Here is a 23,302-nt window from a genome sequence, read left to right as displayed (position 1 = left end):
AGTTGATCATACAAATCTTCCATAAGATGAAGATATTACATGAGACAAGACTGTCTTATCTGCTAAGTCCCAAGATCAGATAGATGTGGTGAAAACGAGATATACTATGTGGAAAAAGGAAAGTAACCACTCAATCAAACATTGATGACTGTATAATAAGACAGGTTCCACAAGCAAAATGCTTCAAAATGATTTTGGCGTCGAAAAATTGTAACACGACTCCTAGTGCTAAGTCCTGAGACCTGTCTAGTGATGTCCCATTGAGAATCACTTTCAAGTTTCTCGGAAGTTAAAAAAAAAAAGTATGATCTTCTAAGAATAAGGTTATACGATAACACGTGCAGTTGCAATTTCAAGTATTTGATGCCAAATCCTGATAATAGAATTTGATAATATTAGAAAGATATAAGAATCCAATTCAAATCCAAAATGTGTGCGAGTGTGATTTTTCTTTTTATATCTAAGACAAGGTTATCCACATATTGTAAGAATAACCTTATCAAGTAAAAGGAACAAAGTTACTTTTAAAGGTTAACTTTTCTGTCTTTTACTTCTTTTTTCTCTCTCTCTTTCTGATGTAAATAAATAAACTCTGCATTAACTTTACATCTGGAGACTTTGCTGCACGCTGCTTAGCTAATAGCTACCTTACAATAGTTATGATTTCTACAGAGTTCAGAATTACAAGCGTAAGTGTCAGTAAATGTGTGGTGTCTAGTAGAGAGAGAGAGAGAGGCATTAAAGAATACCTGAAACGGAATCTCTAAGTCATGAGACAATGACAATACCAGACTGCATGAGAAGATGAAACATGAAACAAAATCTGAGTGTGCTTAGAGACAATGACAATGCCAGACTGCATGAGAAGATGAAACATGAAACAAAATCTGAGTGTGCTTAGAGTAAGACTTGCAAATGGCTGAGTTTACTTACATCGTCTACTATGAATCGGTCAATGCTACTAAGTTGTGGTTGTAACCATTCAAGTAAATATGCTGATAAATTTTGTTGTCCCAAAGACTTATGATGATCGTCTGCAGAGATCATAAACGTGACTGAACAAAAGCGAAAGAGCTCAACGAAAAGACCGAGAAAAGAATATCAAACCTGACTTTCGTATGAATATCTTATGTGTCACGAATGCCTGCAATGACCACAAAGGTGTGTTAGTGAGAAAGAATCATCCTTTGAAAATCGTAGTCTTGAAAATGGTATTATACTATTATGTGTATCAAAAAATCATCTACAAAGCGCTCTACGAAGAGGCTTTTGGGGTTCACATCAGAAAGTGACCTGCCAAGAAGAAGGCATGAATTCACGGAATGGAGGCTGCTGAGCTTTACTTGAAGGATTCCCAAACAGATCACTGTGTGAGGAGATGTTCCTGAAATTTGCGGGAAGTTAAAGATGAAGCCACTGTGACTACATACAAGAAAGCGTGCGATTAACCAACTAACCGATTATTCTCATTTGTCGGATACTTCTCTTCGTAGATTGTAGCTTTAGTGGCAATTACTACCAGTGAATGCACCTGCATTAGCTTCTTCATCTCTTGCACTATCGTCTCCACCACATTCGTAAGAGAGAGACTTTTCCTGTATATCAGAAAAATATAAGAGTCTCAAACAAAAAGTATCAAGACTCAATGTTCCCCCAAACTCTTCAACGTCTTGAATTACGTAAGCTAAAAGACACATGATCTAACTAAAGCAGCCTAATTGGTAAAGAAAACAGAGAAGCTGTCTCCTTATGTTGATAAACTATATTGAAGGCAGGACTTTATACCAAGCAGAATTATAAAGATGAGACTGTAACTAGAGTGTCCTTTAGTTTAGACAGTGTTTATGTAGATATCTTACCTGTTGTTTTTATCCAATGCCAATGATGACGATAGACGATCAGTCCAGTGGAAAGCGCCGATGCTGGTGAAAAGATTGCAGAATAGTTAACTCAAACTCGTCAAGTAGCAAGCATAAAACCCTACAAAGTATCCCCAACAGATATATTGGAGTATGTTATCTTGTCTTTAGCCAATATGTGATCACTTATAGCGCCACTTTACGTATTCATAACCTATAGTGAATTACTTTCAGCATTCAAAGAATCTTAGAAGACAAAAGAGCATTTCCAAAACACACCTGTCAATCATAAGCACTCCTACTTGGCTTCCACATGCTTCCTGCAGTCTGATCCGATAATGCAATGTCTACAACGCAATGAGATGATGATGTCCAAGAATCCAACACAAACCTCACAATGTAATCCATTATACATAAAACAATACCTTGAGAGTAGACAAAAGCTCGAGACTATCATAGCAGCGAAGATACAAGAACCTCTTCATGCACGAAACATACAACTCCTCATCATAAACAATCTTAGACTTGTCTTGAGTCTTAACATTAGACTCTTCAAGCTGCCACCATGCTCCATTGCCTATCCCTGATACGCTGAAACAACTACACTCAACCATCTCAATCTATCTAAGACCGTCTCAGTTTCATGAATCTGAACTCAAAATCAAAATCCCAAAGGCCAAAGCTCACAACGTGATGAATCCTAAACTTATAAGAGTCTACTCAAACACATAAGCAGAGGCGAAGAGGAAGTTTGCATACGGTAAGCTTCGAGGAGGCGATGCTTGAGCATATCAGATAAACGAAGCACATCGAATCGGCAATCCAGATCGAGAAACAACACCAGCTTCTCCAATCCTCCGTAGTGGACGCCGTTCCACGTCTTCGGGAGGATGCAAGTGATGGCGGCTTGAATCAGGATCTGAGTTTTCGCAGTCGGGGACGAGCCAGTGATCTCGACTACGTTCCCTGCGCGTAGAGGCACGCGGTGAAGCGGCGGAAGAAGCAGGAAGGCGCGGTCTCCGAGAACTCTCGATAGCATCTGCTTCGCGGTCTCGTCGCTGCGGATCCAGCCGCGCGCTTCGTGTTCTCCCATCGCAAACTAACTCTTCCCGCCGACGTGAAGGGTCTCGGTGGTCATGGCAGATTAATTATGGGCCTTGCCATGGGCTTTGAGCGATGGGTCATTTCGTTGCAGTTTAGTCCTTATATCTATCTACGTAACGACGTCGTTGAAGCCCGTTAATTAAAAATAAAATAAAATGGCTTCGCCCGGGTTCGAACCGGAGACCTTCAGTGTGTTAGACTGACGTGATAACCAACTACACCACGAAACCGTTGCGTTTGTTGCCTAGAACTTTTAGTCTAATAATGATGTTACAACGATCTTAGCTCTGATTCAGTTCAGACCCTTGTTGTTCTTAAAGGACTTGTGATAGCTACACTATACAGATTCGTGAAGACTTGAAACTGATTACACAATAGTTTCCTTTCATATTCACTAAGTTGCAGAGAGAGTGGCAGCAGGTGTGAAGAAGTTCCCTCGGTGGTGTGGTGTGGTGTGATAGGACCGGCTAATAGTGAGGTTATGCCACAGAACGTTTCCAAAGGTTCTTGGTTCCACTTGTGAACTACAATTCATTGACCTTGGTCGGGATGATATTCAACTTGTTTGTGTTCCGGTACAGGAAAAGTTGGTGGCAACATGCTTTAAGCTGCGATGGTCGCAGGTGTAGCGTTTATGGCGGTTTTGAATTGGTGTGCAAGAAGAGGTGAACATTGTGATCTAGCAAAGTGTCCAACTGCTAGAGTCGTCATTGTCGAAGGTTGTCCGGTAAGTAAAAATTGGTGACTTGGTGTGCTAGAAGAATGTAATATAGTAGCAACTTTTGAAACAAATAAAGTAACCAACACTTCAAAGTTTATTTTAAAAATAAGAAGTTAAGTACCAACAAACACTTGAAACATGCAGTATCTGAAATGTTGTTTATTTGATATCCAGACCCTCAGCATATAACAGCTGCATAATGTTTAGACAAAGCTAGATAAGAAATGAAACAAGCTTGATTCAGGCACCAATAGTGGAACCGGAGTTCTTCTTGCACTCAGACAACATGTCCATGTAGAACTGACACTTGCTAATGTCGCTTCCATAGCTGCTGATGCACTGCACCCACCCAATAACAAAAACAAAAACATCAGCATCATACACCTTTGAATGAATTCAATCAAAAAGTTCCGTTCTCATTCACTCCTGACAAATAACAGAACAAAAGAGAGAGAAATTAAAAACTTACATCTTGGAAAGCCTTAGCATGAATGTCACAGGAGCTCGAGAACATGCTGCTTCCGACAGGAGCGGCAGATGCAGAGGCAGCCTCAACAGTTTCATGCTGAATGGTACGTGGGCCCATGACAGAATCAACAGCCCTATGTGCAACGGCACTTCCGGTTCCAAAAGCCATACCTACCGAAAGTTCCAAAAAAAAAAACACAAACAAAGAGGTTAAGAGAGACGTTTTTAAAACCAACAAGTTTGGTCTAGACAAATAACAAATTAGACTCATTTACCCTGAGCTATGGTGGAACCAATGCCGGAGAACATGCCACCACCACCACTGGTCGCCTGAGCTGGGGCTGGAGGAGGTGCACGGTTTACTGAAAAAAACACAAAAATCAACAGCGGATTAGATTGGATTGAATAGTCAGTAACACACAGAGCAATAGGGCGATTTAGGAAAATAAGATAATACCATGTTGAGGAGCGGGGGCACGTGCAGCAGCAGGGCGAGGACGAGGTGCAGATCTTCCTGCAACCCCCACACAAATCACCATCACAACACAAAATTACAAACAAACAAAAAAAAATCTCCAACTTTCTAGAAATTGAGAACCAAATTACGCCTATTCCACCCTATGAATCGTATATTCATAGAATAAACACGAAATCAAACATCCGATAAACCCTAGATTTGTGATTCACGCAAATAAGCAACCACAGACCCAAACAAAACAGTTTCGTCATCATCCAGAATCGTAGAATTGAATAGATCTAACAATCGGGGGAAAGAGGAGAGAGAAGCCCTTACCTCCGGAGCTACGGCGACCCATTTTGCTGTGATTAGGAAGAAGATGACGACGAAATGACAAAAAAAAAATGGATATGCAGATAGAGATCGCGATGAGAGAATATACCCGGCACCAACTCGGGAGGCGGTTATTAATAAAAGATCTGGTCAAGATCACGGTGAGATGCTTACACGTGTACGGTCCTTATTCGTTGTAAGTTGATAACTTCTATATTAGGAAACCTCAAATTTGGGTTTCGTTACAGGCCCAATCAATTCTCTTCCCTTTTAAGGTGCGGCAGGTCCATCTAATTCAATTTCTCGAGGAAAATAAATAATTTCAGACAAAGATTTTTTTTTTGAGCATATAACTTTATAAGGATTAGTCAAATCAAAAACAAATTAGTAATTCAGTTCACTCCATTTATTCATATAAAGATTCACTAATTACAATGGATCAATCCGGTCAAACCGGCTTTGTTTATGTACTAATTGCATGACCAGGTGTGAATCAAACGATGCATATGTTTAAACAGAGAAACTAAAAGTTAAATGATGAGATTAAAAGCTGCATTGTTTTTATTTCTTGAGTTGTGACATTAAATAACTGATTAAAGAAGCAACTGCCTCCTACATGTTCAGAGGACTTTAAACAAGCATAGAAACATTCAAACTAGCTCGGCTCCTACATTCTCGGAGCTTATTCCATTTACCATGACTAAGTCTAGTTGTTATGAAGAATTCTTGTGGAGCATTGGGTCAGAGACAACTTGAGGCTTGAAGTCTGGCTTTAAGTACTTAGCCAAAAGATCAGCATAGACTTCATATCTCGCAGTCATTCTAAACCCCCATTTGTCTTTGTACTGCCGACACAGATTGAGATCCATGTCCGAGATCAATAAACCGTCTCTGTACCGTGACAAAGACGGTGTGCAAGAAGCATCCGGTGCAGAGAAATGGCTTGAACCATAGAAATGACCAAAGTCATTGTGCTGCGGTTTCCCGTCCCCTGAGGTGAAAGCATTGGGGAACACTTCGGTTCCAACTCGGTTGATGGACCCCACAAAGTAACTGTTTGCTATTGCAGCATTCCTTGCCTGAGGTTTTCAAATGAAACATCAGACCATGTTGTTTATAGATAGAGAAAGTAAATAGAACCGGTCCTGAGCATAGCGAGATGAAACATTTGCATATAGTCTCAAAATATGAGTGGTTAATATGTATTATATCATTTAGCTCTTAAATAATTTTAAAATATTTGTTTGATAATTAGTTTTAAATAATTTAAAATATTTGTGAAAAATGGAGAGTTAGAAGTAAAACCTCAATAGGCCACATTGGTTCACTGAGTTCACCAACAGTAGCTGAAGGGTTGAAGACAATCTCAGCACCATTTAGACCAAAAGCTAACCAGTTAGAGGATGGTGTCTTCCATAACATATATTGACTGCAATTTTCCCAAACACCGTCTCAAACACAGGATGTCCAGTGTCTCCTTCCATGTAATACGTGCTCTCGTTAAAATCTCCCACCCTCGGTATGTGGTTCTAGTAAACCGAGAAGTACAAGTTAGCTCACAAGAGAAAACACAGAAGCAAAAAAGAGACTTGTAGTGCAAGTTAACCTTCCTATGTTTGCCAATGATGTTTCCGTTGTTCCCTATAATCACAGCTGTGTTCCAAAGTACTTCACCGTGATCCATATCTCTTTCGAGGATAGGATTCACAATCACCATGTTATACTTCTTGGCTAGTTCTTGAAGAAACTTTGTTGATTCGCCATCGACAGGCTCTGCAAACTCACACCATTTCTTCTCCCTTGTGCAGAACGCAAACGGCATAGTCCAAGCTTCCTATAAGCAGAACCATCCCAAAGTTAATCTACAAAGCTTATCGTAGAAGAGAGCAAAATGGAGACAAACCTGTAAGCAGAGTATGTTAACACCAGCAACACCTGCTGCTTCGATGATCGGCTTCAACTTGTTGTGTATTCCTCTTGTTTGGTCCAAGAATGGAGCAGTAGTTGGAAGAGCTATGGAGTTTTGAATGAGACCAACTCTGACCACTCGTGGCTTTCTCATTTGCTCTTTATCAGCTGAAAAGCTAAAAGCCTAGAAAGTAATTTGCCAAAAGATCAAATCAAAACTCTATTTTTACTCAAATGATTTGATCGTATAGTATAACTAAAATGAGTATTAACCTGGAGATCAAAATCATGTTTTGAAGAGAGGTCTTTTGCAGAAGCTGGTATAACAATATGTTCAAGTGGTCTGCCACAGTTACTTCCAAGTAGTATTCGACTTACCTCCTGCATATCAAGACAATTAACGATCTAGCTTTAGTTTTTCTCAGTTTAGAGTAAACTAACTAACCATATATATATATATATATATATATAAACTAAACATAATCATTACAAATCAAGAAAACATTCTAACTATTAGTAGCTAATGAAGAACCATGATCTTAGTAAGTAACACACACATCACAAAAGTCAACGTAAGAAACAAAACTTCACGAGACCATAGCAAACTTAAAACCAAGAATCCAAACAAGTTTCACCTGATAGAGCTCAGGCTTCAGATTTGCGGATAAGAGTTGATCCAGCGAATCATATCCACAGATCGATCCCTTGGCAACCGTTTCTCCGTTGTCTGAGATGCTCTTATTCATCCTTACAAGACTTTTTCTAAAGTTTCGATCACGGAACCAAGATGGTGGTGGCTTTGATGAGAACAATGATCGGTTTAGAGAATTGGTTTATTTATTTGTTCGTAAAGGAATCATTTGCCAGCTCATTTTCTTGGTAGTTTTGGCTTCTTAAATCTTAAATTTAATGGATTCCAACATGTGCTGCTAATACAATTATTATTTTTTTAATTCAAGACCATGTGCTGATGAGCGAAATGGCCACTTCTTCGAGGCTACCATTTGAATTATGAACTTAATAGTTCTCATATAGTTTTTTTTTCAAGTTAGGGAGGGATCAGTTACAGCGTGTTACTATAGTTTGGTCTTAAAGGGCATTGATTAAACCGGAATGGTCTGAGAAGAAAGGTAGGTACATCCTGATAGAGCAATGCTAATGGTGTGGTGCTTAAATTCTGATTAGTTTAGTTAGCTTTCAAGTCTGATTTTGATTGGTTTTGTTTTAACCATGTTTGAAAAGATAAATAATGGGCCGAAATGTTTATCAACTTGGGCTTTAGAGTAGATTATTATAAGGCCCAAAACATTACAAATAAGAAAAGAGTAAAAAGGCATAAAGCATCCGGAGCTGCGACAGAGCTAGAGAGAGAGAGAGATAGCGATGGGAGTGGAGAAGCAAGTCATCAGACCCGGCACCGGACCCAAACCCACTCCGGGTCAAACAGTCACCGTCCACTGTACCGGATTCGGTAACCTATATCTTCTTATGGTTTAAAATTTCCACGTAGCGGTTTCGTAATCGATCTACACAAATCTGATATAGATCATAATTAATCTGTAATTTTGTTGATTTTTTAAACAAAACTCTTGTTTAACTCACTGTAGTCGTTTTTAAGTATCTAGTGGAGAAGCCTGATGTCTAATAATTAATATCAGCTTCTTGTGTGAGATTGAAACACTCTCTCTCTCTCTATATATATACGCTTTAATGATCCTTTGTGAGTTTGTTTCAGAAACGTTATTCGTAATGTTTTTTGTTTTTGTTTGTTAGGGAAAGGTGGTGATCTATCCCAGCAGTTCTGGAGGTAAAAAGGATCCTCTCGTTATTTAAATCTTCTCTTACACACAATATATATCACTTTATAAATGGATATAATTTATCTTAATGTGTGTTTTTGGTGTATAGTACAAAGGACGCTGGGCAAGAACCTTTCTCCTTCCAAATCGGTAAAGGTGATGTCATCAAAGGTAAACTCTTACTCTGTTTCTTGTATGGTTTCATCATGTCATATCATATCTATTTGGAGTTGAAATTAATTTTTGAAATGTTTTTGGCTTACAGGATGGGATGAAGGCGTTATGGGGATGCAAATTGGAGAGGTTGCTCGCTTGCGGGTACGTTAGACTCTGCTCCCCTCATCATGCAAAACAGATTTGATTCTTTACATCTTTCGTCTTCCTTTTAAAGTTTTCTTTGTCTCTCTTTGAATCCATATTCTTGTCTCTAATGACAGCTATCTAGAGCTTGTTATGGGTAGAGAAACCATTCGTGTGTGGGTTTTTTAACATATTTAATTTTCCATGCTTCTCTGTTTCTGTCAGTGCTCACCGGATTACGCGTATGGTGCTGGTGGGTTTCCAGCATGGGGAATCCAACCTAACTCGGTTCTTGACTTTGAAATCGAAGTACTCAGCGTGAAGTGATGATGATGATCTCTCTAGCTCAAAACAAAACAGTGGGAATGTTATTGATCTATAAAAAAAAAGCACAGCAAAACTTTAATGCTAAGTTTTTAAGCTTTTAGCCTTTTATCTTGCTTCTGTGATGTCGTTGAAACAAAACTTTGTGATTTCGTTGAAACAAAACTTTGTGATTGTCACACTTCTCAGTGTTCTTCTAAAACTCTATCCACTAACATTTTTATCATAAATAATAGACCCACCCGTCTCTTGTTTCAATCCGAATGTATGTTTGTTTTCTTGCTGTTATTATGAGATCTTTACTGTTGGGTCGTTGGTAAAGAAAAAGAGAGCTATTTTTACAGCAAAATAAATGTATGGAACGCCGTCTGTGGGGATCGAACCCACGGCCACGGGATTAAAAGTCACGCGCTCTACCACTGAGCTAAGACGGCTTGTTATACTAATTTAACTCTTTTTAAAAACACCAATTAATCTCTACAGAGATTAAGAGCTGCTGCAAAACAAAAACCTCCACCAGTCGCAACTCACAAGTCACCACATTTTGTTTGTAAAGAGGACAACATGGAGAACAAGATATCTACTGACAGATAAGGCTTGAAGATCCTCACGTGTGAAGTGGCTTAGGGTCCGTATCCTCTGCACCAGATTAGTCTGTCTGAATAATGCATGTTCATTGTTCATGTATTGTCAAGATGATTGGGTTTTGTAATGATATATCATTAGGGACATAGCATCACAGATTAGGACCAAACAAAAGCTTTTCTTTCTCTCAAAGAATCAAATCAAGAAAACACAAAGTTGTCTCAAGAAATTGAGTTCCTCCATCGTCTTGGTTTCCTAGCTGGTTGAGGATCAACACCACCAGCTTGTTCTCCTCTAGAAACATCTGGACTCTCCGGTACAGTCATCTTAGTGAACTTACTTAGCTTCTTCCAACCGCTACTCCAAGCCGAAGAAGACGAAGTACTGGTCTTCACTTTTCCCGTCTTCTCAAACTGTCTTTGCATCGCTTCCATCTCATTCTGAAGCTCAACGTACTTCGTCTTCACCGTCTCTATCTCGAACTTCAACGTGTTAATATCCTTCTTAGCCGCAGCCCACCCTTCCTGTTCCTCAAAACGACACAAACTTTCATTAGCAAAAAAAAAGTAGAAGAATGTTTGTGTATGAGTCTTCTTCTTACTTGCCTGAAAAGATTGTGGTGTAGCTTCGATCAGTGTCTTACGATTTGGGATCATTGGTTGATAAGTAGTACCCATGGCTTCACCTAACGTAGTTGACTCTTTCAGTGACGTGTTGGCTAAGGCGTTACTGATCTTGACTTGCTCTGAGAAGAGGACTTGAACCACCACTCGCAATGGTAACCTCTCGTTCTGAGCTGCGTGCATGCACGCGTCCATTGATAGCTTTTGACAGTCCATCACTCTGCATAGCCGTTTTCTCTCGTGTTCCGACAATGTTGGATGCGCCTGTCGTTCAGACCAAACCAAACACGATCAAACTATCAATGAAGAATGTAAAAATACGCTACTGTACTTCAGCTCTATATGTATATATTTAACCCTGGGATTTATATCCGAACCAAACCGAAATTTTTGATTTTCAGTACAGAGTTGGTTATGAGTTTGGGTTCAGAGTGGCAAGCTTTTTAAAAATCGGTTATCAATTCAGTTTAGTTCGGTTGTAGGTTAGTTTGGTTCCAAATCCCGAACCAAACTAACCGAACCTACTGAAATTTAACCAAGATTTTCTGAGTTTTTAACAAATTTAAACTGAAATTTAAATCTAATAAACCCAAAAGAAAATTGACTATCGGTTTGGTTCGGTTTGGTAGTAGCTTAGTTTGGTTCCAAATCCCAAACCAAACTAACCAAAAAATTGAACCAAATTAAAACCTAATCGAGGTTTTTCGAATTCTAACAAATTTAAACCAGAATTTAACTGAAACGGAAAAATGTCAAATATAAATTTGGCAGAATTTTAAAAACCAAAGTGATAACCGAACCAGTCTTTTTTTATTTACTTCTGTGAGATTTAGACTAACCAAAAAACGAATTACCCGAACAGATTTAACCGAATAAACCGAAACAGTATATGTGTACGTACCTTGAGATACGAGTCGATTGCTCTGTACAGCCCATCGTCGCAAGTCCTTGCAGATTCCGGCAACGCCTCAGCCAAAACCTGAAACTTAGTCAACGGCAAGTTCCTGTCTCTAGCAACTTCAGTGAGATAACCATCCACAAGCCTCGCCACTCTCATCTTCGCATTCTGACTATTATTACTATTATTACCACTGATGCTGTTCCCTCTCGGAACTCCTGCTTCGGCGTACATACCCCGCGACGGCGACATCCTACTCGGACTCGACCCTTCCGTCTGCTCCTGAACAAGAAAATGCTCCAACAACCTCTGAACAAGATCAACATCGTACATCGTCTCCCCTTTGATCAGAAGATCCTGAAGAGTCGCTTGCTCGAGCTGCATCCCCACGCGCTTCTCCAGCTCCGTGGTCAGCGCCGGAGCTACTTTAAGCATGCTGGCTGCTCTGAGAAGACGGAGGAGGAAGGTGCAAGTGACGGAGTCTTTCTGCGGAGGGATGATACTGATTAGGGACTCGACGATCATTCGCTGCTCTTTAGGGCTGGTGACGTGTCCAGCAAGGAAAGTGGTGGAGTCTTGATGGGCGTTAGGTTTTCCGGAGAGGACCATGTGGAGACCGCCTTTCCAGTTGTCGTGACTGGAGCTTCCTCCGCTGCTGTTGCTTCCGCAGCTCACGCTCATTTCGTCTCCTCCTCCTCCGGTGGTGGTGGACGGTGCTGGAGCTCCTTCTTTGATCACACCCGGAAGCCATTTTCCGGCGTAGTGCATTATTGCAGCTCCGAGAAGTTCAAATCGCATACCTTTCACCTGTTTCGATCATTAGAGTTTTGTAGTCATATTATTTGAAACTCAACCGAAACCGAACCAAAAAACAGATAGTGGACCGAAAGTAACAAAACTTTGAATGGTTTTTATTTCTTTAAACCCGAAAAACCTAAGCCAAGCGGAACCGAATCGTAAACAGGACGGTACCTAAATATCTAAAATACAATTTAAAATATTAATAGTTTAGTTTTAGTATAACTATATATAAAATATAATTTATAAATTGGTATTATCCATTTTGGTTTTCAAGATTTTCCTCGGGTTTTCGTTTTATAGGTTTTTTGGCTTTAAACCCGAATCAAATCCAAATCATTTCTGGTTCAGTCATATTTTGGGTTTTATAAAAAGTTAAAAATCCGACCTGAACCCGACATTAACCGAACCAGTCTAATAAAAATATGTTTGGTTCCTAAACAGGTTCTACACACTCCAACTCGAATAAACCGGCCCAACCCGAACCCGAATGCCTAGTTGGAGGATTTAGATATGCACACCAAAGTGTTTGTGAACATTCTAGAAAGAGAAGTATCTATGTACCTTGATTGCAGTTATTACACGAACGAAGTGATCTATCCTCAAGATAGAAACATCTTCAAACCACCAGTCCGGAGGAACATGCTGGTTGTTATTATTGTTCCTACTCGGGCTACAATATAAACTTGAATCCTTTGTCTCGTTCCATTTAGGACTAGAACTCGCGAAGTTATTAGTGGTCTTTGGAGATGAAGATAGAGATGGTGACTTCCCTGTGTAAGGCCATCTAATCCCTTTAGGATTACTACAAGCCTTCCAAGCGATAGATTCACTACACCTCCTCACAATCTGAAGATTCTCAGCCCATGGTGAGAGCTTCTCACAGCTCTTTAGAACCAAGATTGAGTCTCTCCATGAAGACAAGACCACGTAGCTGAGAAACGCTTCTGTCTTGAAGATAAGATTCCCTTCTTCAAGATCTTCTGTCATCTCGAGATACTCAGCTGCGCAACGTAGACCTGATATGTTAGTTGCCGTGAGATCCACGGGAACTCCGTAGCAGAATTTGGATGCTAGCTCAAACGCTTCTGGTCCTCCAGGTAAGTCATCGAGAATGAGTATGGTCGGGTCAGGTTCGCGTGGTGACTCGTAGATCAGTCTATTCATCTTCCCGCTACGTGACAGCAAAGGATACTGAAGAAAATAAACAAAAAAATGTTAGAAAAAACATGTTAAATCCATAAAACTTTTAAGTGTAATAATATTTTTTAAAATAATAATATTGACTTTAGAGTAATAATATTGAGTCAAGAACTTGATTACCTTGTGTAGGTGAAAGTTCATGTCGCAGATTTTAACCAGAAGATCACTGGAGATGTCTGTAGCAACAAACCTAACCAAAACAAAGGTTTTATTAATGAACCCTAACTTCCTTTACAAGGAAAGATGCTGTTTAGGAGAGTGTATAGTGTTTTAAAGGTTGAGGATGTTACCAAGATTGGCCTCTAAGCTCAAACCCATCAGTCCTGACGCTGCCATGTTTGTTAGAACTCAAAACTTCATTACCATACTCTCTTCCTCCTCCTACAACCCCGGAGTCACTCTCAGATTCCCACATCATTCACAAACTCTTTGTGATGGAAGCAAGAAATGACCAAGAGAAGATACTAGAGAGAGAGAGAGAGAGAGAGAGAGAGAGAGAGAGAGAGAGAGAGAGAGAGAGAGAGAGAGAGAGAGAGAGAAGAGTGATTTGAAACAAACAGCTCAGAGAAAAGAGAGATTGATTAGTATTTGATTATAAAGATGAAAGAGAAAGGAGATAGTATCCCCCACATGGGATGCTATGAGATTTGGAAGCTTTCTCTGTATTGTCTATTTTCTCAGAGAGAATTTAAAACCAAAGTCACTCATACATATATATCTACAGCCTGTGAAGTAATGGGCTTAAAACACTCTGCTTCTCAGTTATCATATATTATTTATTTTAACTCTTTCTACTTTTGTGTTGTAATCTTGTAAATGAGCAGTGCATCCTATCTTTTTAGATTTTACATTTAGAATTATTGAGTTCCTGACAGATGCTACATGTTTTTCAGTGAAGATATGAGTTGGTTCAGAGGAGAAAACAAAACACATGATTTGGTTTTATAAAAAATATATATGAAGTTGATAAAAAAAAAATATATATATATATATATATATGAAAATGCTAAAAACGGAAGGGGACAAGTTGGAGAGTGAGTGTCATTAAACTATGACAAAGCCTTGTTCCTTCTTCTTTGCCATCTCTATGTACAATGGCATTTAATTATTTCTTTCTTTCTCTGCTCATGTTTCTTCTTTGAGGCATTTTTTTTTTCTTTGAGGCTTTCATATAGTACATTTCCTTAATATTTTCTCTTGCTTTCTTTCAAGCTATTCCTCTTTCATTCTTTAATCTTATATGTTCCAGCAATACTTTGATTTGATAGTTTGAAAGTGATTACTTACTAGAGAAAATGATGCATCATCGTAACTAGATCATACTCAAATGTATTATGAATAAATCCTTGAGAACGTATGAATTTGGATATTACTTTAATGGCAGTTGGTTAATGACAAGTGAAATGGAAGCAAGAAGTTGGAGGAAAATTAAAAGAGACCATTAAAAACAAAGGATGTTCGTTCATACATAAATGGAGATAGAGAAAGAAGGAAGTGGTCCAAGAATGTCAGCTATGTGCATTATATACACACACAGATAGATGGATGAGTGTATCAATCAATTTTTTTTTTTTTTTGCGTAACAAGTTTCAATCAAATTGTTATGATCGCAGCTATGGTTTTATTTTCTATTCTTAAAAGAGAAAAAGACTAGGATAGCACCAAACCAAGTTTTTGTTCCCAAAGTAGCACTCAAGACTCAAAGTCACAAAAATAGGTTTCATTAAAGAGGTAAATATACACTTATACCTCTTGGGTTAATTAATCCAAACCTTAGGGTTTAGAATTAAGGGGGTGGGGTTTTGGAATTAGGGTTTAAAATTTTATAAAAAATAAATATTAAAATAAAAATAAAAAATTTTAAAAACAGTTTCAAAAAGTATTTTTAAATTATAAAAAGAAAATTTGAAAAAAAAAATAAAAAAAAATTTCGAAAAAAAAAATTCAAAAAAAAATTATAAAAATTTCGAATCTGAAAAATATAATCTGAAACTATAAAAAAAACTTCTTTTTTTCATTTTTTTATTTTTATTTTTATTTTATTTATTTTTATTTATTTTTGTTTGTTTATTTAATTTTAAACCAAGGGTATTAGGGATATTTTACCCTTTAATGAATGTTATTTTTGTGACTTTCTCCTTCTAGTGCTATTTTTGTGACATAAACTTCAAAAGGTGCTATTATTGACAATTGACATTCTTAAAATCTTTATGGCAATAGGTTGTGAATAACATTAATCTTGACTATCACTAACGAATTTATAGATTAGGTTGATTGGAACACGTTTTTATGCAACTTTTTTTTTAACAACACGTTTTTATACAACTAGTTTCGTTAATTATACTTTGGTTTTAAAGTGTATCGATCGATCGCAATGTAAAGGAACATGTATTATCCTAGAACCAATCACCTCGTGATAACTCTTACTTCCACATACATATTGGCCACATATTGATTAGATTTTCACGAGGGGTTAAAACATATGAGGTCAATATGTTCTTTTATAATATGATCTTATTACACAAATCGCATTATTGACGATGGTGGTGGTGAAAGCCACGTGTAAAATTGTCGGATCCAATTAGACCGGATCTATTCATCTGACGGCTGTCCTTCCGTTAAAGAGTATGATAAAATCTAACGGTCAGGATCACAACCTAAAGCCACTTCCTTTGGGCTCGGAATAAGATTACTTTCCCGATTTATAAAGAGAAGAAGAATTTTTGAAACTTCTTATCGAAATAGAACGTTCCAAAGATCTTATCTAGAAGGGTAATGGTTTTTTATTAGCAATCTAAGCAAAGGATGAAAACACACATCAAAGCTTCATCTTTTCACAGTTTCACAAATCAAATGAAACTAATCAACCAAGAGTACATAACAAGTAACAACAATGTTGAAAATTTTGTAACACAAGTATTGAAAAAAATCAAATCAAGATTAAATTATAACATTAAACCAATCCAATAAAACTCCTCAGATAGATCAGAAGTCTTTCATTGCTTGCTCTTCTGTGTCTATGTTTCTTTTCTGGTGCTTTTTGAAGTATTATCTATATTTATTCCCCGGTTTGGTTTGGTTCCATTCGGTTTGTTCTCCAACTTAAAACTCATGACTCGGTGGTTGCAGAATCATCAATCTTCTCAACAACATCATCACCACTGAACTTCAAACCATACATGTGACCCATCTTGGCCCTCTTCGTCTCCAAATATCTCTTATTCTCCTTTGTGATAAGACTCAAGAGAGGCACTCTCCCCACAATAGCTAATCCATATCCCTTCAAACCAACATACTTAGCCGGATTATTCGTCATCAGCTTCATCGTCCTCACTCCCAAATCCCTCAGTACCTGTGCACCAATACCATACTCTCTAGAATCAACAGGAAGTCCTAGCTCCTCGTTAGCTTCAACTGTATCCCTCCCAGCATCTTGCAGATTATAAGCTCTAAGCTTATGTCCTAAACCAATCCCTCTTCCTTCGTGTCCACGCAAGTAAACCAACACACCACGACCAGCAGACTCAATCTGCTGCATCGCAAGAGCTAGCTGATTCCCACAGTCACACCTTGCTGAACCAAATATGTCTCCAGTGAGACATTCTGAATGAACCCTCACTAGAATGTCTTGACCGTCACCAATCTCTCCCTGAAAAAAGTTTCAGACAAAATGAGATCTTGTTTTTAAGTCCAAAGCAACAAGAGATGTTGCTACTAACCTTAACCATTGCAATGTGCTCTATGCCGTCTAGTATAGACTTGTAGCAATAAGCTGTGAAAGGTCCCCACATTGTCGGAATCCGAGCTGCAGAAGAACGTTCCACTAGCTTATCTCTCTTCCTTCGATATCTGTTCATTAACAGAAACCATAAAGTTTAGACTCTCAGCTTCAAAGAGACACAAAGCCAACAAGCTGCTGGTCGGTCTAGTGGTAAAGAAGTGTCTAGTAAGCACTCGGGTTCAATTCTCGTTGGGAGAAACTATTTACATTGCTTGGTTTCCGGCAAAGAGGTGGTGAAACCACTTTTTGATTACCACAAAAAAAACACAAAACCTTAAGACTTTAGAGTGGCCTAACCTGATCAAATCTGCAATGGAAACAATTTTGAGGTTGTTCTCAGCTGCGAACTCGCGGAGCTTTGGTAATCTAGCCATGGAACCATCATCATCAACAATCTCACAGAGTACTCCAACAGGTTCTAGTCCAGCTAAGACAGTAAGATCAAGAGATGCTTCAGTGTGTCCAGCTCTTCTTAAAACTCCGCCTTCTCGGTACTTGAGAGGAAAGATATGCCCTGGACGGATGAAGTCTTCAGGCTTTGAGTCTCTAGACGCAAGTGACAGTATCGTTGTTGCCCTGTCACGTGCTGATACTCCTGTCGTTGTACCATGTTTTGCATCCTACAAAGCAAACAAAACACAATGTTCAAAAAATTGCTAGGCAGTAAACTATGCCTAGATTTTAACAAGTTTTTAATTTATATTAAATATATATTTTACATTTTTATAAGATATTTTAGTTTTGAGTTCTTTAACAAAAGTAATTAGACAAATTTATGGATTTGTATTACTTAATTTAACATATTTAGATCAATTTAAACCGATTTAAAACGGTTTAAACCAATTTGAGTCTTATAAATCAGATTTTAAGAAAATAGTTTTAGCTAAAACCACTTTTTGGAACCATGACAAAGCAATGAGCAACAGATTCTCCAAAACTCAGCACTAAGATGGAAGCTTTTTACTGAGAGAAGAAAGACATACGACAGTGACTGTGAATGCAGTGCAGAGCTTCTCTTCATTCTCCTTCTGGTTCACCATCAGAGGAAGGTTCAACCTCTGGAGATCATCATCTTTCATACTCACACAAACAATCCCAGTTCCATGTTTGACAATGAAAGCCATAGCCTCAGGTGTAGCTAACTGAGCAGCCATGACTAAGTCTCCTTCGTTTTCTCTATCTTCATCATCAACAACCACCACAAGCTACACACAAACAGTACCAACCAAATCAATCAATTAAACAAAAAAAAAAGGTTGAAACTTTATTTTAATTAAAAAAGAAAAGAGCCAACCTTTCCTTGGCGTATGTCTTCAATGGCTTCAGGGATTGAAGAGAAGCCAGGTGTGGGTAGATCCAGCTCGTAGTCATCGTCTTCAGCTACGAAACCATTGGGTGGCGCAGGGGATGAGGAGTCTTGGTCAACGAGAGAGCCATTGGTGTAGTAAGAAGAGAGGAGATCATCTTCTCTAGAGATGACAGAAGCTTTGACTTTTGAAGTGGTTTTAATGGAAAAGGATGATGATGGGTGGCTAGGTGGGAGAGTGATACGGTGGAGCAATGTAGTAGAGCTTTGGCTAAGTCTGCACATATCATCAAATCATTGAGGTTCTATGAACACTATGCATCTCATGATCCATTTCTAATCACAGGTTTAATCGTTGAGATTAGGAAGAGGAAGAGGAAGCTGACCTTGAGCGGGAGAGAGATATGGTGGAAGGAGAGGACGATGATAGATTGATCGAAGACATGTCTCCCTCTCTTTCTCTATTTGTAGATGAAATCAAAGTAAACCCCTTTTTTGCAATTCTCCGAGAAATGACGAGGCTTTATGAAGAAGAAGAAGAAGATGCGGAGAAGAGTGGGTTAGGTGAGGATGGCGATTAGAGAAGCTTTATTCTAATGGCGGCGCGAATTGGTGAAAAAGGATAGAGAATAAAAGAATGGATATGATTCGGTGATGGGATAAGACAGAACCACCACTTTGCTTGGTTCTTGTCTTCCTCCCAACGCCGCGGTCGTCTTTTATAGACTTTTCTTTTTCGATTTTCTTTTCGAAACAAGAAAAGTGAATTTTGCTTTATCAAAATATAAGTCATTTAAACTCTCTTTTTCAATTAGGATTGAAAATAGGAATTGAGCTAATTAAAAATTTAAAACTACGTTGCACAAAAAAAAAGCTAATTAAATCTACAGATTAATTAAGAGATAAGAATAATAATCCAAAATAGTTACCTTGTTAAACTACACCTCAGTCAATTTTTCTGTAGCTTATTTATGTTCTTATTCTGCATGTGTGTGTGTCTGCTTTTTCTGTAGTTTATGTGATTTCATGACCACCCGGATGTTAATGTTACTAATCAGAATCTTGATAGCTTGGTTTAACGATGATTCCCCATGTTACCAATTCATGTGAATCATTGGACCATCAAAGATTCCAAACACATATAGCTTTCTGCATATATGATAATTGTAATACTATAAAATATGTTGGTAGTATAATTATTTGAGTGGCAACACACTCCTATGAGATACAAACCGCACATTATAGTGTTCTTTTCATCCACTATTTGATTGGATGACCTATAACATATAATGTTTACGTGTTCAAGAAATACACAAAATAGTATTCCATGTGGGTGTGTGCGTTTGTTAGCAATGATGTAAACGATTGCTCTCTTAAAGGTCTCAAAAGTTAATCTCTGGAGTTGTATAATTGAACCAAATTAAGTATTAATTTAATTCGGTTAAGTCGAGTATGGTTCCGGTTTAAAGAAAGAACCGAAGACTTTTTTTTTTAGGTTCTGTATAATAATTTAACTGTCGTCTTCACATCCACTCATCATCATAGGGGTGGGCATTTTACCCGAAATCCGAAGTGGCACCCGAACCCGATCCGAAAAACCCGAACCGAAATCCGAACCGAAGTAGCAAAATATCCGAACGGGTATTGAATTAGGAGAGATTGGATATCCGAACCCGAACGGGTAATATCCGAACCCGAATGGATATCCGAAAATAACCGAACATATGATAATTAACCTTATATTTATAGTTTACATCTTTCATTTTATATAAAATATTTATATTGATACTACACATACTTTAAGTTCATATGATATACATACAATTACGTAGAAGATGATTTGCTATTCGCTTAAAATGCATGTCAAACTTTTTATTTCAGCAATTAACAAAAAGTTACATCCAAACTTTAAAAACAATAACCAAATTAATGTCTTTTTAGTTTGAAAATGTTATGTCCAAATCTATTAACCATGCAATCTATTAAAAATAAAAAATAGTTAAGTGAAAAGTTATATATTTAAATACAAAAAATTTGAGAAATGAAAATTTTCATTTTTTTTTCTTCAAAATCTAAATATCCGAACCCGGTCCGAAATAACCGAAACCGAACTTAAAATACCCGAACCCGACCCGAAGTACAGAAATACCCGAACGGGTTCTACACCTCTATACCGAAATACCCGAAAATCCGAAATACCCGATCCGAACCCGAACGGGTACCCGAACGGGTACCCGAACGCCCACCCCTAGTATCATCAATAGCTCTTCGGCGACAGAACAGAACACACAGCCACTGACAAAAACTAAACACTTCGCACGTCACACATTCTCTCTCTAATCGCCGGCGATGGAGAGCTTCGCACTTCACTCTCTCTCCACCACCCCTTCATTCTCCCACCATCCCTCACGCCTCTCTCTCCTCCGCCGCATCTCATCGAGATCTCCGCCACCAACCATCTCTCTCCCTTCTCTCCGATCTCACTCCGTTCAGCCTCTCACCTTCCCTCTCCTCAAACCAATCCCTCGTCTCTCCACAACACGGATCACCGCCGCACCACGCGACGACATCCCTCCTCCTCCTTCTCCACCTTCCGAACCACCGTCCTCTCAACCGCCGCAAGGAGCGAAGCTACTCCCCCTGATCCTCTCCCTCTCCGTCGGTCTAATCCTCCGATTCGCCGTCCCTCTACCGGAAGGTCTCACCCCGCAAGGCTGGCAGCTTCTCTCCATCTTCCTCTCCACAATCGCGGGCCTCGTCCTCAGCCCACTTCCCGTCGGAGCTTGGGCCTTCATGGGCCTCACCGCTTCGATCGTCACCAAAACGCTTTCCTTCTCCGCAGCGTTCTCCGCCTTCACGAGCGAAGTCATCTGGCTGATCGTCATCTCCTTCTTCTTCGCTCGCGGGTTCGTTAAAACAGGTCTCGGTGATAGGATCGCTACTTACTTCGTGAAGTGGCTTGGGAAGAGCACGTTAGGTTTGTCTTATGGGTTGACGATTAGTGAAGCTTTGATTGCTCCTGCTATGCCGAGTACGACGGCTAGAGCCGGCGGCATTTTCTTGCCGATCATCAAGTCCCTTTCGTTATCGGCGGGGAGTAAACCGGGAGATTCTTCTTCGAGGAAGTTAGGTTCTTACTTGATCCAAAACCAGTTTCAGGTTAGTTCTTGTTTATGTCCTTATGTCGGAAACTGGATTAGTTCTTAGTTAGTTAGTGCTTGTGATGTGTACGGAATGATTTATTTATTTTATTTTGATGAATTATCAAAACTAGATATAAAAGCAAAAGAAATTAGATAAAATTATGGATTTATTTATACTAACATTGTTACTTAATTTAATTTAGATCAAGTTAAATTGGTTTAAACCGATTTAGAATGTTTTATACCGGTTTGAATTGTATAAATTGGATTTTTTAAAAATTGTTTTCGATTATGACTGATTTGTTGCCACCTATACTGATTTTTAGAACAATGGCTATGGTTTAATGTGTTGTTGAGCATGTGTACCTTTGCAGCTATCTTGAACCGGATTAGTCTTCCTTAACCGGACTTGCTCATCTCTATTTATGTTCTGTGATCTTTTTGACAGTGTGCTGGAAACTCTAGTGCTCTGTTCTTGACAGCTGCAGCTCAAAATTTACTGTGTCTCAAGCTAGCTGAGGAGCTTGGAGTAGTAATAGCAAACCCATGGGTTTCTTGGTTCAAGGCAGCTAGTCTACCGGCAATCATATCGCTTCTTTGTACACCACTTATCCTCTATAAGCTTTACCCTCCAGAAACCAAAGACACACCGGAAGCTCCAGGTATTGCTGCTTTGAAACTCAAGGAGATGGGTCCCGTCACTAAAAACGAATGGATCATGGTCGGAACAATGCTTCTTGCTGTCACTCTTTGGATCTGCGGGTAAGTGTTCGATAATAATAATCATAGCATTTGTTTAGATTTAAACACTCTCCATGGTTAATGTAATGTTTTATATTGCAGAGAGAGTCTTGGGATACCAAGTGTTGTAGCTGCGATGATCGGTCTCTCTATACTACTTCTCCTTGGTGTTCTTAACTGGGACGATTGTTTAAGCGAAAAATCAGCGTGGGACACATTAGCTTGGTTTGCGGTCTTGGTGGGGATGGCAGGACAGCTGACGAACCTCGGTGTTGTGTCATGGATGTCTGATTGTGTAGCCAAAGTTTTACAGTCCCTCTCCTTGAGCTGGCCTGCTGCGTTTGGTCTTCTCCAAGCAGCGTACTTCTTCATTCACTATCTTTTCGCAAGTCAAACGGGTCACGTTGGAGCTCTCTTCTCAGCTTTCTTAGCTATGAATATAGCAGCAGGTGTTCCAGGGGTATTAGCTGCACTTGCTTTGGCGTATAACACCAATCTTTTTGGTGCTTTGACTCATTACAGTAGTGGTCAAGCCGCTGTCTACTATGGAGGTATCTTATCAACAGAACTCTCTCTCTCTCTCTTTCTCTTTTGATGTTAAAAGAGTCTCTCTAATTTTGGTTATTATTTTTTGCAGCTGGTTATGTTGATCTACCTGATGTATTCAAGATTGGATTTGTGATGGCTACGATTAATGCTATCATCTGGGGAGTAGTTGGAACTTTCTGGTGGAAGTTTTTGGGTCTCTATTAAGAGAAGTTGGTTGTTATTTGAAGCTTACAACGACGTTAAAATCTCTGTTCATCATTTGGTTTCGGAGGGTTTTTGTTTCCTCCCCTTTTCATTTACTTGCGATTAGAAAATACGACAACTCCTTGTAACATAGATATACAGAGATTTGTCACATGGAGCTCTGGTCTCTTCTCTTTTTATTTCGAGCGTTGATCTTTC

General features: G+C 38.9%; 6 protein-coding genes, 2 non-coding genes and 1 pseudogene across 9 annotated transcripts; 2 read left to right on the top strand and 7 right to left on the bottom strand.

The window, feature by feature from the left end:
• Window positions 1-432: 432 nt before the first annotated feature.
• Window positions 433-2,982, bottom strand: LOC106357643 (DNA repair protein XRCC2 homolog). The gene is made up of 10 exons (XM_048739497.1): window positions 2,619-2,982; window positions 2,285-2,442; window positions 2,139-2,206; window positions 1,860-1,922; window positions 1,458-1,595; window positions 1,294-1,384; window positions 1,108-1,144; window positions 934-1,034; window positions 750-792; window positions 433-666 (listed from the first exon to the last, which is right to left on the bottom strand). Exons 1-9 carry the CDS (start codon window positions 2,950-2,952, stop codon window positions 769-771), a joined length of 1,014 nt encoding a protein of 337 aa, XP_048595454.1. The 5' UTR covers window positions 2,953-2,982; the 3' UTR covers window positions 433-666; window positions 750-768.
• Window positions 2,983-3,119: 137 nt separating this feature from the next.
• Window positions 3,120-3,193, bottom strand: TRNAV-AAC. Its single transcript has one exon. It is a non-coding gene; the product is annotated as a tRNA-Val (tRNA).
• Window positions 3,194-3,760: 567 nt separating this feature from the next.
• LOC106357644 (uncharacterized protein C6C3.02c) lies at window positions 3,761-5,090 on the bottom strand. The gene is made up of 5 exons (XM_013797321.3): window positions 4,946-5,090; window positions 4,610-4,666; window positions 4,428-4,514; window positions 4,154-4,323; window positions 3,761-4,023 (listed from the first exon to the last, which is right to left on the bottom strand). The coding sequence occupies exons 1-5, from the start codon at window positions 4,965-4,967 to the stop codon at window positions 3,925-3,927; spliced, it is 435 nt and encodes a 144-aa protein (XP_013652775.2). The 5' UTR covers window positions 4,968-5,090; the 3' UTR covers window positions 3,761-3,924.
• Window positions 5,091-5,480: 390 nt separating this feature from the next.
• On the bottom strand, window positions 5,481-7,722 carry LOC106357645 (annotated as a pseudogene).
• A 445-nt stretch (window positions 7,723-8,167) lies between these two features.
• Window positions 8,168-9,531, top strand: LOC106371748 (peptidyl-prolyl cis-trans isomerase FKBP12). The gene is made up of 5 exons (XM_048739496.1): window positions 8,168-8,321; window positions 8,624-8,657; window positions 8,759-8,820; window positions 8,915-8,967; window positions 9,175-9,531. Exons 1-5 carry the CDS (start codon window positions 8,234-8,236, stop codon window positions 9,274-9,276), a joined length of 339 nt encoding a protein of 112 aa, XP_048595453.1. The 5' UTR covers window positions 8,168-8,233; the 3' UTR covers window positions 9,277-9,531.
• Window positions 9,532-9,635: 104 nt separating this feature from the next.
• Window positions 9,636-9,707, bottom strand: TRNAK-UUU. Its single transcript has one exon. It is a non-coding gene; the product is annotated as a tRNA-Lys (tRNA).
• A 221-nt stretch (window positions 9,708-9,928) lies between these two features.
• On the bottom strand, window positions 9,929-13,899 carry LOC106371747 (root phototropism protein 3-like). Of its 2 annotated transcripts, none has more exons than XM_013811844.3 (6): window positions 13,671-13,893; window positions 13,501-13,570; window positions 12,742-13,371; window positions 11,383-12,186; window positions 10,464-10,745; window positions 9,929-10,382 (listed from the first exon to the last, which is right to left on the bottom strand). In XM_013811844.3, the coding sequence occupies exons 1-6, from the start codon at window positions 13,796-13,798 to the stop codon at window positions 10,080-10,082; spliced, it is 2,217 nt and encodes a 738-aa protein (XP_013667298.2). In that variant the 5' UTR covers window positions 13,799-13,893; the 3' UTR covers window positions 9,929-10,079. The 2 variants fall into 2 exon arrangements, with proteins under 2 accessions (XP_013667298.2, XP_013661291.2); XM_013805837.3 differs by having other exon boundaries at window positions 10,131-10,382; window positions 10,460-10,745; window positions 13,671-13,899.
• Window positions 13,900-16,194: 2,295 nt separating this feature from the next.
• Window positions 16,195-19,198, bottom strand: LOC106366252 (bifunctional riboflavin biosynthesis protein RIBA 1, chloroplastic). The gene is made up of 6 exons (XM_013805838.3): window positions 18,854-19,198; window positions 18,456-18,744; window positions 18,145-18,366; window positions 17,459-17,781; window positions 17,100-17,229; window positions 16,195-17,029 (listed from the first exon to the last, which is right to left on the bottom strand). Exons 1-6 carry the CDS (start codon window positions 18,910-18,912, stop codon window positions 16,490-16,492), a joined length of 1,563 nt encoding a protein of 520 aa, XP_013661292.2. The 5' UTR covers window positions 18,913-19,198; the 3' UTR covers window positions 16,195-16,489.
• A 1,516-nt stretch (window positions 19,199-20,714) lies between these two features.
• Window positions 20,715-23,283, top strand: LOC106366254 (dicarboxylate transporter 2.1, chloroplastic-like). The gene is made up of 4 exons (XM_013805839.3): window positions 20,715-21,626; window positions 22,059-22,372; window positions 22,454-22,902; window positions 22,989-23,283. Exons 1-4 carry the CDS (start codon window positions 20,817-20,819, stop codon window positions 23,102-23,104), a joined length of 1,689 nt encoding a protein of 562 aa, XP_013661293.2. The 5' UTR covers window positions 20,715-20,816; the 3' UTR covers window positions 23,105-23,283.
• Window positions 23,284-23,302: the final 19 nt, after the last annotated feature.

The sequence above is a fragment of the Brassica napus genome, chromosome A9 (assembly GCF_020379485.1).
Source record: "Brassica napus cultivar Da-Ae chromosome A9, Da-Ae, whole genome shotgun sequence".
NCBI lineage: Eukaryota > Viridiplantae > Streptophyta > Magnoliopsida > Brassicales > Brassicaceae > Brassica > Brassica napus.
This window is presented reverse-complemented; position numbering and strand designations above follow the sequence as displayed.